Source organism: Sinohyriopsis cumingii, chromosome 3 (assembly GCF_028554795.1).
Source record: "Sinohyriopsis cumingii isolate HCF-2022 chromosome 3, ASM2855479v2, whole genome shotgun sequence".
Lineage (NCBI taxonomy): Eukaryota > Metazoa > Mollusca > Bivalvia > Unionida > Unionidae > Sinohyriopsis > Sinohyriopsis cumingii.
Genome location: NC_142963.1, coordinates 135,105 through 152,869, shown reverse-complemented (window position 1 = coordinate 152,869; position 17,765 = coordinate 135,105). Strand labels below are relative to the sequence as shown.

At 34.1% G+C, this 17,765-nt stretch overlaps 1 protein-coding gene across 1 annotated transcript in view; it reads right to left on the bottom strand.

Moving 5' to 3' along the window:
* The window catches only part of LOC149802314 (uncharacterized), a 180,449-nt gene that overhangs the window by 44,935 nt on the left and 117,749 nt on the right, over positions 1-17,765 (bottom strand). Inside the window, exons 30-34 of the mRNA XM_089951529.1 lie at positions 16,886-16,980; positions 15,589-15,771; positions 13,948-14,128; positions 10,146-10,247; positions 9,097-9,169 (exon numbers count right to left, since the gene is read on the bottom strand). Of these exons, the coding sequence (XP_089807655.1) occupies positions 9,097-9,169; positions 10,146-10,247; positions 13,948-14,128; positions 15,589-15,771; positions 16,886-16,980 (634 nt within the window). The remainder of the gene's footprint in view (positions 1-9,096; positions 9,170-10,145; positions 10,248-13,947; positions 14,129-15,588; positions 15,772-16,885; positions 16,981-17,765) is intronic.

The following is a 17,765-nucleotide window of genomic DNA, read 5'->3' as shown; positions in this document are numbered from 1 at the left end:
GAAGAGAAGCAAACGAATATGCAAACAAGAGGGAAATAATCAACCGATATACTTAAGACAACTGCCATTCACCCATGGCACGGTGTTAGGTGCAAAATAGCTAAGATTCATTTATATCCAGGTCTACTGTATGACAGTATCTTGCAAACAAAAAATCATTATTTGAAAACACATTTACTTGAGTGCAAGTGACAATCTTTTTGCCAGTGCGGGTTACAAAAGTATCATTACTATTTACATGCAGAAATCAGTGCACCTTTGTAATTATTACTACAGATGCCAAGCACATAGAAACCTTGGTGGTAAATAAGCACAACTGGCAACCAGCAGTAAACTTCTTCTTTGAACTTACTGACAGGACATCAAAGACAAAGGTTATTTTTATTACAAAGCAAGCCAACGTCGGAATCCGACTTTGGACTCGGAAGCAGATTTTTTTTAATAGACATCAATAAAAAGGTTATTTTATTGCAAAGCAAGCTGACATCGGAAGTCAACTATGGATTCTTTCTAGTGTGCTGATTTTTTTTGTTAGCTTTGAATATACAAAGACAGCCGAGATATGGAAGCTAACTTTGGTTTCTTTTCACTAGTATTCACGAAATTTTTGACAATATAGTGAAACAATGGAACAGCTTTTTAAAGTTACACAGTATAGTGATTAGTGCATGATCATCGATGACCCAGCATCATCCAGAAGATTTGGAGAAAATAAAATCATGTGATGAAATCGTGAAGGCCAGAAGAGAAACAGATCATTCTGCCGACAATAGGATCATTAAAATGGATGAAACTCTAGTGTACTTCGATCGCATTCCTAGATGGACAGATGGTACGATGGGCATCAAAATTGTGAGAATTAGCAAGAGTAGTGCAGATTTGAAGAAATCTGACTTTTGTTCTTGCAGCTTTTATTTCAGGTGGTTTGTTGCCTCTTACACTTTTTCACGGTATAAGAAAGCTAAAAAAATATTCATGTACCCAAAGAATAGATCGTACATGTGCAGGAGAATGGTTGTGTTGATGAGATGCTGCTGCAGTGGATTAAAGAGTTTTAGCTCAAGTACACAGTTTTAAATATTTTTAAAATAAAATTTCAGTTGGAGTGCAATTTCTGACATGTAATTTTCGAATGATTTAAAAGGTGTCCCACAACTTACAACTCGAAAAATACGATGTGTCCCAGAACATACACTGTGCAAAGAAATTACTTTTAAAATTAATTTATGGTCTCCATACATGAATACAGTAAATATGGAATCTCAATTTCAAAAAATTACATTGTATTTTATTTTGGTTACAAGTAGTTTTGCATTGATCAAAAATATAAAAAACAAGCTATAATCTTCATTCCATCAGGTGGCATTGTTTGTTGAGTTCTTATGTATCACTAATGACATACACATATATTTTTACACAGAAATTTCCCTAAAACTATAAACTGCTAGAAATATTGTATAATTATACTTTTCAAAATATAATTATATAACTAAAAATATGGGAAAATGTAAACCACTTTTGGATGTACTGTAAATGTAAGAAAATAATTTTCTTCAATCCATTTTTTTATTGTGCTAAAATCAGAACAATCCCATCTGCTTTTTCCTTACTTAATTAATTCAGCCACAAAAATAGATTGGTTTAATAATTAGTATAGTCCTATATATTTGTTATCATGTTGAAATGTCTCTGAAAACAGATTTCTTCTTTTCGAATTTGGACTTTGAGTTCGATAACAAGAGACTACTGCATCTGTCTTACTTCTTTTCAAGTCATATACTGAAAGAATTATAAGCCTAAGAACACATGATTCCATGCAGTTAATCTACCTTTGGTCCCTTTCTAAGTACATTTATACTCTCAACAGACTTCAAGTATAGTGTGAAAGTATGTATAGATAGGCAAACCATTGATTTATGTGTTTAAGATCTATAATATACCTAAAATATTGTAATATTGTTTACCATTATAATTAGCCTAAAGAGACCTTTTCATATAATTTAACTTAAAACATGTATGGCCTTTTATTGCAAATTTAATTTTAGCTTTTTAGATTGTCGCTATGACATTTATTCTACCCAAATTTCTAAATTGTATTTCCAGGGACAATAATCATTTAGAGGTAGGTAAATGAAGTATCTTCTATTTCATCTTGAATATCATCTCCTCTGATGCCACAATCTTCCATTTCAAATCAGTCTCCTTTAGAAATGTAATCAAACATTAACAGAACACCTCAGTATTAAAGAAATGACACCAAAACTTTAATATGCTCAAAGTCTCAAAACAAAACAAAGTCGATCCATTCTACCTCTTCTGTCATTTACTTGGTGAAAGGGAGTCTAGGGGACCATCCTTGTGACTAATAACCCGAGGACCAAAAAACAAAACCAGCAGTTTATTGTCAGATGTCGAAAACCTCGCCAACAACAATGCAACTGTGCTTGACACCACTAGGCTGTCATTCACTACCAAACTGTACAGCAGATCACCTGTGCTTCATGACAACCATACAAATGTGAAAAGACCTAGGTGCACCTCTGTCAAAACAAATCAAAGGAAAGTCTGAAGGAAACAAATTAGCTGCACTGACGATGCTGATATTTACAGCGTCATGGTGAAAGAAAATGCTACAATGCTGCTACACATGTTGGCACTGGCAATGCTGTCCTTTTTACCCAGCCCGATGTATCTGACACTGCTGCATTTGAAAATCACCTTTTGGCACCACTCACCATGGAACTGATATTCACTGAATACAAGTCAATTCAGAGCACTAATAAGTGGGCTAGCTTCACTATCAGCGGTATCTCCTTGGAGTAAGACTATCTGACCCATGCAGAATGTGCATGCATGATCACTCGGCAGTACAACGGAGAGGTGCGTAATCACAGGGTAGAGGTCAATAAGATGATACATGTACAGCAGGTGATAGTTTTGCTGTTTGAGGATGCTAACAAGACCGTCATGTTTCCATGTGATACTTAGCATTTATACAACCTCTTAATTAACAAGGTCATAGTGAAATCTGAGGGCATCCCAAGATAGATATATGTCAATTGGCCAGTAAAATACCAGCAATGGGAACAGACCCTACTGATAATGGTAGGTTAGTCTATCAAGGATAGGAAGATGTTCTTGACTGATGTTAGTGCCTTTTACCAAACCCAATTTACCCTTGTCAACAAAAGCCAACATCCTCAAAGGTGAGGAAGACTCATTAAAACTCAAGCGAAGGCATAACTTTGGAAACTGAAAGGCTACACAGCTCAGTACAATATTTTTAATTTATATCGATCACCCACTTCTGTCAAGGGGTCTGTGATAATTTACAACCCAACCTCATTAACACCATGGTTCCCACAGTGAACAAATCAATACTTGTGCAGCTGCATGATTACCTATCTGATTTGTTGTCTTGTGGAGCAATGATAGAGGACAAAGTCTGATATACTACCCTTGTGGACTTTACGACAAAGAATGACAAAGAAGGTAGAAATGACCAATGCCACAAAAATAGCTAAACTTGGGGTCAGGATGAATGCTTTTTTAGCATCACCTCTATTCTGGCTGTACACAGCAGCTATGAGCAACGTTTTGCCTTTAGATAGCCGAAACCATCTTTCAGGTGATTTAAAAATTGATCATATCATCCAGGCCTCCTTGCCAAACACAGTTGCAATCTTTATGTAAACGCTGCAGGTATACAAATACCACCAGCTGCAACTGGCTTGATTACATAAAATATGTCAACTTTGGAAATATACAACAAGAAATTACAAGTACACTGGAAAATGGACAAGACTGCACAACCAAGAAAAGATGCGTCAGCAGAACTGAAGACAATTGCTTCAGCAGGACAATATCAGGAAGTGACTTAAGTCACCAAGTTTAAACACCCAGTCAGAGTTGCTGGTGGTAAAAGACTTCCTGAGGTGATGAAACAATGTTTGAGTTGAAAAAGTGGATACTGCCAACATGCAAGCTGCTCCAGTTTCAACAAGCACAATGATAGCTCAATAAACACAGCAGGGAATGCCATTGTATGTTCTCTGGGCAACTTTGCTAGCTAGCCTTCTTTAAACCTTCATCCAGTGCACCAGCACAAGTTCACAATACAGATTCAAGATCAGCCAGTACTGACAGAGCAACAGTGAGATGCAACTTCTGTAAAGTCGTCGGAACAGCAAGTACTGAAGATACCAGCAGCATCTATTAGATGTACACCTTGTACCTTTCATATGAAGGTAGCTGTGTGTTGTACTTGTCATGAAAATAAACTAACAGACAATTGTTAATAGCATAACACAATGTTAGATTTCACATCAATGTATGCCATGGATGTCATAAACTCCTTTTCCATGGGGCAAATGTCCGGTGTTGTTAAGGCTGCATATTGGATGATTGTCAAATGCTTTTTAAAAAATGAAATCAGCCATCCTTGTTCATGTAAACTTTAAAGATGCAGGAAACTCTGTAACCATCACAATGCTACACCTTTGGATGCAAATCATGTTAATTAAACAAGGCACCAGTCCTGCTAATATCATTAACTACATCAAACAACAATAATGACCTACGTTGCTCTCATGATCGGCGGAGCAAATATTACGGCAATCACATTCACTGGATCAAACATTCTCTTCTCTGCAGTGCAGACAGATGTGACCAATACCAAATGCATTTGCCCTGACGAAGTTATGGAAGAGCTCCAATCTGAGCAGGCTGAATACAAATGTAACTGCAACAATCACCTCAATCACTTGAATGTCAAAGCATACCAATACGACTTACCAGGACATTAGTCAATCTGCATTATAATACTATTTGATGAAAGGTGGAAAAAACAGATGAAAGATCACACACCAGCATCAAATCCAGGATTTTTGACTCACATTGACATGCATTCATCCAAGCATCACAATACGAGAAGGAGGTGGGGCGGGAGGCAGGGAGAGAAGAGTTACTGCTGTCTGCTACGTGGCTTATAAATATTTATTTTCACGTAGCAAATGAGGGTGGCTACTTGCACTGTCAAACTAGAGTTAGGACTGTTTGTTTGTAGCTCAATAGCTGACCTTGTGGGTCAAAGGCTGTCAGTATGACAAATTACGGCAAACTGCTAAACACCTAATTGATCCTAAGCTTGTAGCAATATACTATGGCCTGCAAGATTCCTTAAAGGGTGTGGCAGTGACAAAATCAGAATAAGCGGCATATTTATGAGGCAATACCACACAAAATCTTGCAGTTGCGGTTTGATATTACAGCATCTAAAAACATTGATGCACCAAAATGACCCCTTGGCCAACAAGTACAAGAATGCATTCAGTGTGGTTGACGTCACCAGTCATAACAATGAGGCTGAACCCTTGGGCACAGGAATGTAGCTCACATCTAAGATCCTATTGATGTCACTCATGCTACATCTACACAGTAATGGATGTATGCAGTGTCCATAACACAACTGGTTGATCTGGAATGTCAGTGGCGTACCTCTAATTCCCTAGTGCATGCATTAACTGTATATACTGGAAAGATTGGAATGCAATGAGTACTGTGCCATCACCATTGTGGAATCCCTCAAGGTGGTCAGTCTGGCTTACAGGTTTGACATTAAATGACATCCATCAATGTACCATTATTCAGGTAGTGGTCCTCTGCAAACAGGTTACGAACATTCTACCATCGGCTATGCCAAGGGTTTGCATAATGCCGTCTATCAAAATCTATTTTTGGTATCCAGTGGACTAATGCCTGTACTCATTATGCAGTACACCAAATTTGTGTGTGGTCGCTGTGAAAGGTGGTCATCAAATGGCAGAACCACTTTTTTTCTTTAAGAGGAACTCGAGGTCGAACATACATGCATGCCTGGCTCAATAAAGTGTTGATCATGTGCTGGGTAAAGAGCCAACAAAGTGCACCACACAAGGCAGCAGTTGCCTTTGTTCTGTGTGTTAATAACTGATTATGGTGGTATGCACTTGGGTGTTGAAATAGTTCTTACACTTTACATCGGTCAAATACCCGTCATGATCCATTGTGCATGTATCATCAATGTAACTGAGCAAGGTGACCTTACTTTCACCAACCTGTCTGTTTATCTTACCTGAGTCTGCAGTATGTTCAACCAGGCAAATCAGCTGCCTGGCTGCATAAAAAACACGAGTTGGCCTACTAGCCAAAACTGTGTCAAGAGCATCACCATGTTCAGTAACCCCACCCTCCAGCACACATTTAAGATTTTTAGAGGTTTTAAATACAGTGTTATAATTATATAAGTTTCATTACATTGGTCAATAATTAGTCACATGCGGTGACACTTATAACTAATCAAACCACAGCCACTGAGAGCAGACTAAGCACTGATATTTATATCAGTTAACAGTTAACCTACCCATTAAACTGACAACATATGAAACAAACTGGACAATTCTGAAAGCCTTGCATTTGTCTTTATTTATCTGTATGGTAGAACAGAATCTGAGTTGAAAAGCTTTTAATGAAAGACCTTGACATCAAACCTAATAATAACTGTAGGAGTTATATTATGGATAAACTATTCTCGGTTTCAAACTGGGCATTCCATCCCATGGGGTTCTAAATGTAAACCAAGTGTAACTGATATCCTAATGACCTGTAAAGACTATAGCAGCAAAACAGCAGGGGACCAGATATGTCCAGATCTAGGAATCATAGACCAGTTTCAAACTGATAATGAGCCACATAACAATTACACATCTGCTAGAACTTAAGTGATGAAGATAACTGCATTATTATTAATCCTCCTCCTCCACATCATCATCATTATTGAGATGCATAATAATAATAATAATAATAATAATAATAATAATATAATTAATGAAGGTAAAACAAAATGTATGATTTCGGGGACATCATAAAAGCTACACAAGTCAGGGAACCCAAAACTATCTCTTGCAATAAATAATCATCCATTAGAAAATGTCAAACATGAAAGGCTTGTAGGTGTGTCCATAGATAATAATTTATTATGGAATGACCATATTGATAAGCTTTGTAAAACACTGTCATCCAAAATTGCCCTTCTCAGCAGAATCACAAAATATTTACCTATGGAAACTTGCAATCTATACTACAAGTCATATATTCTTCCAACAATGGATTATTATTCTAATGTATGGGGTAACTGTGCTAAATCTGAGCTTGACAGGATTTAAAAACTTCAGAAACGAGCAGCATGTGTAATTTTAGATGCATCTGTTGATCATCCCTCAAAAGTATTAATTACAGAACTCAAATGGTTCACACTATATGACAGGATAGATGTTCACAAGGCAGTTAATTTACATAAATGTTTACATGGAACTGCACCAAAGTATCTTCAGGACTTATTCAGGCCTTTTTCAACACAATACCAGTTGAGATCAATATCACATGGAAACCTTCTAGTACCAAAACCAAGAACAGAGCAATTTAAAAATAGTTTTCAATATTCTGGTACAGTTCTGTGGAATAAGCTTCCACTATATGTAAAATCTGCTGAAAATATTAGAGTATTTAAGAAAAGATATCACGAGCATGTATGTGTTTCTAATAGATAATGGAATTTAGTATTTTAATACTAAACATGTTAAAATAAACACCAATTTTTGCTATCTTCATAAATATAATGTGCATTGTTATATTCTCCTTAAGAGGACCTCAAGGGAGAATAGTCCTTGACTAATGAGTCACCCTCTATAAAATAAAGCATTATTATTATTATTATTACTATGGGATATTTACCCTCCAAAAATAAACCCATTCAAATATGTGATAGTAGAGATAATGTTGTACTGTTGCAAAGTATTATATATGTCATCCCAATTCTCTAATCAAATTTTGTTTTGCTGTGAATATGTAAAGATCTATATGTATGGCTTTCCAATGCGCTAAAATGATTTTTGTTTGGCTTGTAGTTTACATAAATTTATTAAACTAAAATACCTTTAAAGGAAACACTTACATAGTATGTAATTGTAAATAAATGTATCCCTATGGTCATGGCCTAAGAAACTTCAAGTGATGCAATAAATATTATGCTAATATTCAAAGAGATATAATTTGTTTAAAATTACATGAACCTTGAAAACAAGCCTAATGGTTGAGGTATGTGCAAATTAAAATAAAATATCTCCATTTCTTAAAACTGTCTATGACAGCTATCTAGTCTAGTATTCCAAGGGAACTGGATTCACATGTATGCACAATTTTATGATTTTTATTTGAATTTAAAAACGGACTTCCTAACCATACATATAGACTTGGTTGCAGTTTTCTTGTTCTGTCTTGTTGATGATATCTATGTTTATGTGGTCAGTAGTCACATAACACTGAATCAGGACATTGCAATAATCATTACTTTTGTCTTGCAATTTTAAACTTTAAGACAAAACATTTTGGTAGTGTTCATTTCTATGCATACTTTTCACATATAAGCTTATTCATTATTGTCTCAACTTTTTTCATTTACATCAATGCTTAGATATTACATTTGCCTAAAACGAATTCATCAAAATAGTAAGAATCCGAAAAGCACATAGCAAAATCAAAAATATATTGACAGGTGATATTTAAATATCACCCCTTTCCATGTTATTGTACATTGTATTCAGTTTTCCGTTCTTTATATTGCTATTTTTCATCCTAACAATTTCCTTTTGTATATTTCATTATTTTGTAGACATATCCTAAGACTGTTTTCTTTACAATTTCTGAGCACATTATCAAATATATATTGCCCTGTACCATGCAGATATTTTCATTGTATCGTACATTATCAGAACATATACAACTTCTATTGTTCAAAACATTTACATTAACCAAGAATTTAAGTCAATTTTGCTCATGTTTTGTAAAATTTGTCTATATGAAACCTTGTATTGTCACTTCAATTATCATGCCACCTATATACCACTCCATGTTATTTTGTAACATCATGTAATCATTCTTTATTCATCAACCTATCATTGTACGCAATAACAAATATATATATATATATATATATATATATATATATATATATATATATATATATATATATATATAATTGGAAAAAAGATAAATATTTACCCATCCAGTAGTCTCTTGTTCTGTAGCATGCCAGACAAGTTTCGGTACAAAACTGCAGTATACGTGTAATTATCTACAAAATATTGAATAGTTACATTTTAAATCAATAACAAATTTGGTTCTACTTAATATTTAGTGTGAAGAATATCTTTGTTGTAGATGTAACAATTTAATAATGTATCCTATTTTATACAATTTCTTTGCTTTACAAATAATAAGGACACTTCACACCTGCATCCAAATGTGATGCCTGGCTACGGTAGTCCTTAACTCTAGGTATTAATGAACTAGTAAAATATTTTATTTGATGGTTCCTAAAATGATTAATGGAACCCTAATCTGGATCAGTGAGTCAAAAGCGATGTATCATATCTTCGTGATTTAATCAATTAAAATACGACTCAAGAAAATGATAATCTATATGTATAATACCAAAGAGACTATATTAAACTGTTTCTCCATGTTTACACCCCCCAAACGGAACTCAAGGCCTGTTTCATAAAATTGATTCATGCAATTCCACATCGACTCTTAAGAACACTGATGTTTCACGGCTGGTTTTTGTATCCTATTAATGCATTATCAAGCAGGTTCTATCTACAATGTATTCAGCTCTCCTCCAATGAAATTTATTTTCAAGATTGTTTTCATTAGGACATATAATCTATCAGGCTTTGATCTCTATAATCACAATGTAATTTTGTTTTCTATAAGCTGCCCATTTCTTCCTGGTTCTTCATAAAAAATATGAATGATACTTTGATGGACATAGACATCAAAATCATGTTCATTTATGATAATTGTTAGCATTCTTTTATTCACTACAAATAGTACAATGCAATTTTTCACCATTTTCATGTAAAAATGATACTTTCTTGAAAGCAACAGGGATTTTTATTCATGTTACTTAGTTTATGGACTGCATGCATCTGATAGCATTCCACATGCCTCAACACGTGTTATATAGTTTATCTGTATTTGTTTGAGAATGAAACGATAATTGTGATAAACTCAATAGCTGCCGGATTCAATATTATCTTGAAATATACCTTCTTGTATGGGAAAATAAAGTGCATCATTTAAATCCTTAAAAGATTCATTTTTTCTGCTGGTCTGTAAATCTGCTGGTAGTTGACACCCAATCTTAACATCTGAAAATAAATGAAATTCATATTTAGCATTGAAATTATACTGACAAATTGATGTCAGTGTTTGTTTGATACAAGGACATATCTGGCACACTGCTTCTAAAGTTTTGGACACTTATCTGCTGCTACCATCAAAGCTGTTGTCAACCAAATTTCAACCACAATCATCTATGAAAACCATCTGACATTAATATTTGTTGTTAAGAGTTGAAATGTAAAATATATCTATAGTTCAACCATTCATAATGGTCACCTTTATGGAACTAAGCTGTGACAGCAAGCACTCTGATCCCCCGCATATTTTCCATATAAATAGCATCTGTGTAATGGTCGCCTGCTCTCTGTGGTACGTAGTCCAGTGCTTCCTACCCATTGCATGGTTTCTCCCTACCTTAGACAGTCATTGCTTTATGATGAAGGCATTATTTAGACAAAAGAATTCATGTAAATCAATGTGCAAACATTCCTTATCCCACTTTTACTCACTGTGCTCGTCATCAATATGACAATTTTGGAAACAAGGCAGTTTTTATCATTAGGGTAGAAGGTTAAAGCAATTCTTTTGCTGGATTGTTGGATAAACAGTCATGCTATCAGAGCAAAAATAGAAGTTGTCTTTATGCCAGTGTGACAGGTGTAGTTCCATACCTTCATGAATTTGCCTGTAAATTAAAATTATGTCTGATGAAAGAAGTTTGTGTTTGAGAAGAGATACAAATTACATCTTTTTTATTATGGTCAGAGGTCATTCAATCTTTAAAACTTGTCTGCAAAGGCATCAAAAGTTTCAATTTATGTTGATTTCAGCAAGTGAGCAAATGACTAATCCAGTCATTGTTTTTTAAATGTGAGCATCTCTTTACAAGTATATAATGGACCTGTGTTTTACTGTCATATGTAAGCTGTCAATCATTAGTGAAATTATTGCTTTGTCTTGGTGCTCAAAACAAACTTTAGATAATAATAATGATACTACTACTACTAAACTACTACTACTAATAATAATAATGATACTGTAAAATTTAACAAATAATTTATTTCACTAGAGTATGAAGTGAAAATTTAAAAAGAACTTACAGTATTGTGAATTAAATCCCAAATAGTCCAAAAACTTAAATACAAGTCCAAATGTTTTAATTTCAAATTGAATTCCAGTGGTATTCCAAAAGAAATTCTGATATTGAATGCATTGTTGTGCCTGTAACTTCCAATGTGCTAATGTGCCAATGGTATGGAATGTGATGATGTGTTAACAGTCTTTCGATGTTTCACAATATTGTAATCCAAAATGTCCATGTCTGAATTCACTATAAATAACATTTAATAGTCTAAGAATATTATTAAGCACTTTCTATTTCCAGTGAAAATAATTTAAATAAATAAACAGAGCCAACTAAATCGAATACTGAACAAAATAATAAGACTAATTCTGCTTCAGATGTTAAATCGAGAATGAATAATTCTTAGGTAAACAAATTATATACCCCTCTAACTGACCTAGGTCATAATTACCATTTACTAGAAATATCTTGTCAACTTATAAGGAAATTTCAATTCTGGAAGTCTCTAAGGCCAGAATCTTTAACTCATATTAAAGTAAACATATTTACAATTAATAATGATCTGAATATTTACTTCACACTCATAGAGAAATATTAGCTATGTATAATGTTGCTTAAAACAAATGTCACTGGCCAGGCACACCATTAACATGATTTTGGTCAAAGGTCACGTACAAAACACAATATAATTGTGGATATATATATATATATATATATATATATATATATATATATATATATATATATATGGCTTAAGCTGAAAATATCTGAACCAATCAAAGAAATTTTCAATTAAATCATTTAGCAAATAATAACAAATAATGATATTTGAATGCTTCAATTTTGAGAAGAAAAACTGGATACAAAAATAAAAGTTACAAGTAGAAGAAGATATTTCTTCACTCCAAGATAAATTTTGTGTCTGCACAGTAAGCATTTCTAATAATGGTTCATATGTCTTTTGTATGATGGATGCAGCAGATAATACATGCTCTGTTCAAGAGAAAAAGAGAGGCAAAGGCAAGATGAATTATGAAAGTATATAGTAAACCTGAGTGGTCACCAGGACTGGTGAATACTCTTAAATAAAAGACTGTAGTCATATTGTACAGTGAAGAAGCAGATTTTAAGTGTTTGTTTCTTTACATACTCCATAGCTTCAACATTAATTAGATTCAAATACGACCGTTCTGGTGGCCTAGTGGTTAGAGTGTCCGCCTCGGATGCGGGAGGTCGTGGGTTCAATCCCTGGCCGAGTCTTACCAAAGACTTACAAAAATGGTACTAACAGCTGCCTCGCTTGGCGCTCCGCATTAAGAGGTTAGTGTTAGGACTGGTCGGCCCGGTGTCAGGATAATGTGACTGGGTGGGACATCATGCTACATGTCTGCGACATGATGCCCCAGTGCTAGACATCACTATAAACTGCCACATTGCAGACATCGTAGCTATATGACTGAAAAATTGTTAAAGCTACGTTAAAAATCCAAATCACACACACACACACACACAGAGATTCAAATACACAATGACATAGTAATTATGACTATTTTCTCAATCTGCATCACACATATCAGATTAAAATTAAGTGCATGTCGTTTTGTCTATGTGATATTACAGGTCACCTATAGGATCTGTCTGTTTTGAACTTTTATTATTGCCTGGATCAACCAATAAATAGGTATAGAGGTGTGTATGCACTGCTCATGGATTATGCGAGCGACATAGTTATTCCATACTTTGCATGTATGATGCATGACTTGCAATACCTTTGTTTTCAGTGAACCAATCCCCTCACAATTATTCCAATGGACAGCAAAACCAACAAATTATCCTGATTGTTCTATATTTTTGTACTTTTGCACTTGCATAACATATGGGAATAACGTAATCTACATTTTTTCATACTTAAAATGTAATATATATCCATTAGGCTGGCAACACCCCATCAAAAAATAAGAAAATCATTCAAAGCATCTCTGGGGATAAAAAAGAATAAAAATATAGCTAATAACATAAAGAAAACTAAATCCCATGGATTCGTACAAGTGTGGATTTCTCTTCATTTTATGAAATATGTAGTATCATATTTATCTTGAAAACTTTTCATAATGAAGTTCCCTATGTGATTGATCTATTCAGATAAAATGATGAATATCCTGTCCCATAGATGGTTATTTAAAGTCACTTTTTATCCGATAATCACTCCAATTACAGTTCATGTCTGTGTTGAACAAAGTAGGTAGCCAATCTTATTCCTCATATACTGTTGTTGTCTCACAAAACATGATAAAACACAATTCCAAAGTTTCTGCACTAAATTTGTTTGCCCTATTTATGTTATAATGTTGCCCAGCAAATTCAACAACCAAATTAAATTTCTGAAAGTCTATTCTGTGGAGCAGCCAAATGTGGAGAAAGCAGTAAGACATTTTAAACGATAAAAAAAGAAAAAGCTGAAATTAGTCAATATGATTTAAAAACTTAAAATACTGCTTGCCCAAATATTTCATTCAAGTGTATTTCTTTGTTCTCTTAAGTCTTTTTGAAATAGCATAGATGAGAATGATTTCCAGCAGAACTGAGCATTCTCTTTAAGTAATATGGACAATATTCGAGTTTTCAAAGTTTTACCATATTACCAATATTTTTTGTTTGAATCCTTGACTCATTTGTTTGTAAAGAGCAGATGCTGTTTCCTTTGAAAAAATTATCAATAGAGTTCAACACTATCTCAGCTCCTCTTCCCTTCTTTGACTTTAAGGTCTGCCATGAAGATCTGGTGTTTTCATCCACTATGTTGCTTGCTGTCTCCATGAAATTCTAGAATGGTTTAAAAAATGTTACTTGCACATAATTTATAGGAATCTGACTCGTATGATTCAAACAATTCAACATTAAGATGCAGCATTTAATGAAGGAACATTATAGAGGTGATAATTAAGGGAAGATAAATTTCTGGTCATATCTAGAAACGTTCTGGATTACAACATCTAATTGCTCATATACATGTACAATTAATACATTTACCTTTACTATTATTTGTATGACAAATCTATATATTTTAATATCTATTCTCTGTTACTGAGAGGAGAGATATGAAGAAACTATATCAAAATGAAAATCGTCTACTCTATCTCAGTCAGAAAATATCTAATAAGGTAATGTTTGATTTAAGTGTGGAAAAAAGATATAAACCATGCACTGTTCATTTTATATTTTCCTTGTTTCTGTCTCGTGGAATGACTTTGAGAAAAATTCCACAGACAATTTATCCAATATAAGAGGTTCCTCAAGCTATTTCTTATTGTCATATTTTCCTTAGTAATACTTTTATGAAGCTTCACATTTTCTCCACATTATTTCATTTACACCTACTGCAAATTTATTAGATAAGAGATATCAGTCCAACACACTCTAAGATTACCTTCTTATTTCCAGAATTGGATGATTAGAAAAAAAATATTTTTGTTTGCTATGATGAATTTCAACAACTGATTGTGTTTTATTTGTTCACACCAAAAGCTGAGGTATGCAAAATTTGTTTCATTTTTTAATTTCGTAAAATCAATGCCTTGCTTACTCCCAGTTAATGTGATTACACAAACTCAGATAGTTACTCTTCTCTTGTTCCATAGTAGCTACAAGTCTCTAATTCATCTTTCATATATGTCTTATCTAATACTTTTGTACATTTAAATATGATTTCGTGTATTTCTTAAAAGCACTCTCCATCTCTTAATTTGAGGTCCTGTCTGTTTTAGTGTTACGAACCCAAATGCATTTTAAGCAACCCTCAAAATGCAAGCACAATAAATATCAACTGTTATTGAATGGAAACTGAATACAAAATGAACACCAAGTAACTACAGAACAGACTAAACAAAGAATGAACACTACACTACCCGGTATATATGTTGATGCTGCTTGATGGAAGAAACAAACACTGACCCCTAAAGAATAAACTGTGAAGTATAAATATTAATGAGTGATAAGCTATAAAATGTTTAACTCCACTCAGGAGTTACTTTCTTTGTGTCATCTTTCAGAAACACATGCAAACGTATTTTCAGATGTATTATTTGAGGCACATAAATACTACAAAACACATAAGTGCACAAGATAAATGGTAAACAAAAGAACATGACTAGGTAGAGTGTCAATGGTAAGGCAGAATATATGAATTTGAAATGCATGTGTGGGTACGTAAAGGCTTCAGGTTCTGTATATATAATTCCACATATTTATCTATTACTTATGGAGAGTGTTTTGGTTTCGTTTACCTTAGTAGCATTATGTGAATCTTTAAAGTCTGTGACATTGTCTTTAATGTCTGTGACATTGTTTAACAAAAAGACCACAGTCTCCAACTCCATCGCCCCTAATTCCTTTACAGTTGCTGTTTTAGCTGTTTCCAAGATCGTCGAGATGTTGGTAACTAAAATCCCATCTTTGAGCTTTTCAATCTAGGATGACAAAAAACAAACAACCTCTGAGCAAAATGTGACATCACATAACATAACATAACACACACACACACACACACACACTCACATGCAGACATGTATATATGAAAATTGGATAAGGGGATGAATGGATGTACATAAAGCATGATGAATGGATGACACGATGGCTGGTGAAGAAAAATTCATGTACCCTTTGTAAATAAATAATTCTTTTAACTCTATAACCCTGGAGCCAACTAGCTAGGCATTTCCCTATAGCATATGAGCAGAGAGATCACCTAGAGCAGTGTTAGCCTTACCAGTGCCTGTATCCCTGAGACTTGCTCACAGCACATGGCTTGCACATTTTTTCCCGGGGGGGGGGGCACTATATGCAATAAATTTGTTATATTTTATTTCAATCCCTTTAATTAAGCCAAAATTTGACATGGCAGTTCTCAATAACATTACGTACATAATGGTATAAATTTCATGCAACACGCCAGAACAAAATGATGCATAAAGGTTACCGGTAAAATAAATGATTTACTTACGGTACTCATTGTCTTATCTTGTCATGAATAATCCATACAATTCATTAAGAATTCACTCTGAATAATCAACACCATCAACAATAGACCAACAAGTTGTTCTCCACCTTTTCTTTTTTTGACTGTCGAAAAAAAAGAAAAAAGGTGGAGAACAACTTGTTGGTCTACATCAACACATGACATAATTCTATTTTATGTACACAGAAACTCCACTTGTCAGTTCTATGGCAAATTGAACCTAGTGTGAATACCCCATCAGAGTGTGTCAAGTAAAAGTATACTCCCATTGGCTGATTCTCATTATTTTGCATCATTTTCACATCTCAATATTTCCACTATTTCTGCCACTATCGCAGGCAAATAAAAATTCCCTTTTTCAGCAATGTTCACTCAATCCATGTAAGCTAAAATTTTACTGGTTAACCTGCCACCCAGACTTGTTACTCGGGATACAAGCTAGGTAAACTGAGTCATGTTATCGTGGCACTCAGGAGATGAGGGAGGTAAAGTACGACATGATTTTCGTGGCGGCAGGGTTTAATGAGCAATAGCGCATATAGTTATTGTCAGATTCTAGTTATTACCTGATTAATAAGATGAATCAAAGTGTTGCTCACACATTGGTCATAATTAGCTCCTCCCCAAGTACCATTTTCATTGCAGATACGTGTAGCCTCACCTTGGGTATAGAGAAATGACAAATGCTAACTAAAAATACTAATTATGCAATGTTGTTACAGTTGTTGATAAAAATCTTTCTTAAGTTTTTTTTTTTATAAAGGCAATGTTGTTCCTTAAGATATCCTTTAATTGTTCCACTGAATATTTAAAAGTCTAAAATCATTAAATGAAATCCTATTTAAAGGAGGTGTTATTTTGTTGGCTTTTCATAAAGTATGTACTTAAGTAACAACTCTAAATCAATCAAACACAGGAAACATATTTTTATTTAGATAAGGCATGGAAATCTCCCTATAGTGCAAATTATTCAAATTATTTACCTCCAAAAACAACATTTCAATAACAGTAATACATTAATACTACTACTTTGCTGAATTTACCAGTCAGGAGAAAGACGGATGGCATCAGGATTAAAAGCTATCAAAATCAGTACACTTATACTAACAGAATGCGTGCTGATTGCTGTAATCTGGTAAATGGCTTCTTGCTACATGTTTAGCTACGAAAATATGATTTATTGAATAACATATCTTACTATGGGAACTAAGAGTGAAGATAAAATGATGGAAAGGTAAGGTGAGAGTGCCCAAAAGGTGAGAGTGCCCAATGGCCGCTCTCACACCATCGTCTAGTGAAGACTGCTTAAAGCAGGCAAAATATACAATAATAACCCAAAACTCATGGGCCTCGTTCTCATGATATAAATCCCTTCTGTGTAAGATTGATACGATCTCTAGATAGTAACAAGAATACTCTGGGATTGAGGCTGCCAAAATATGAGAA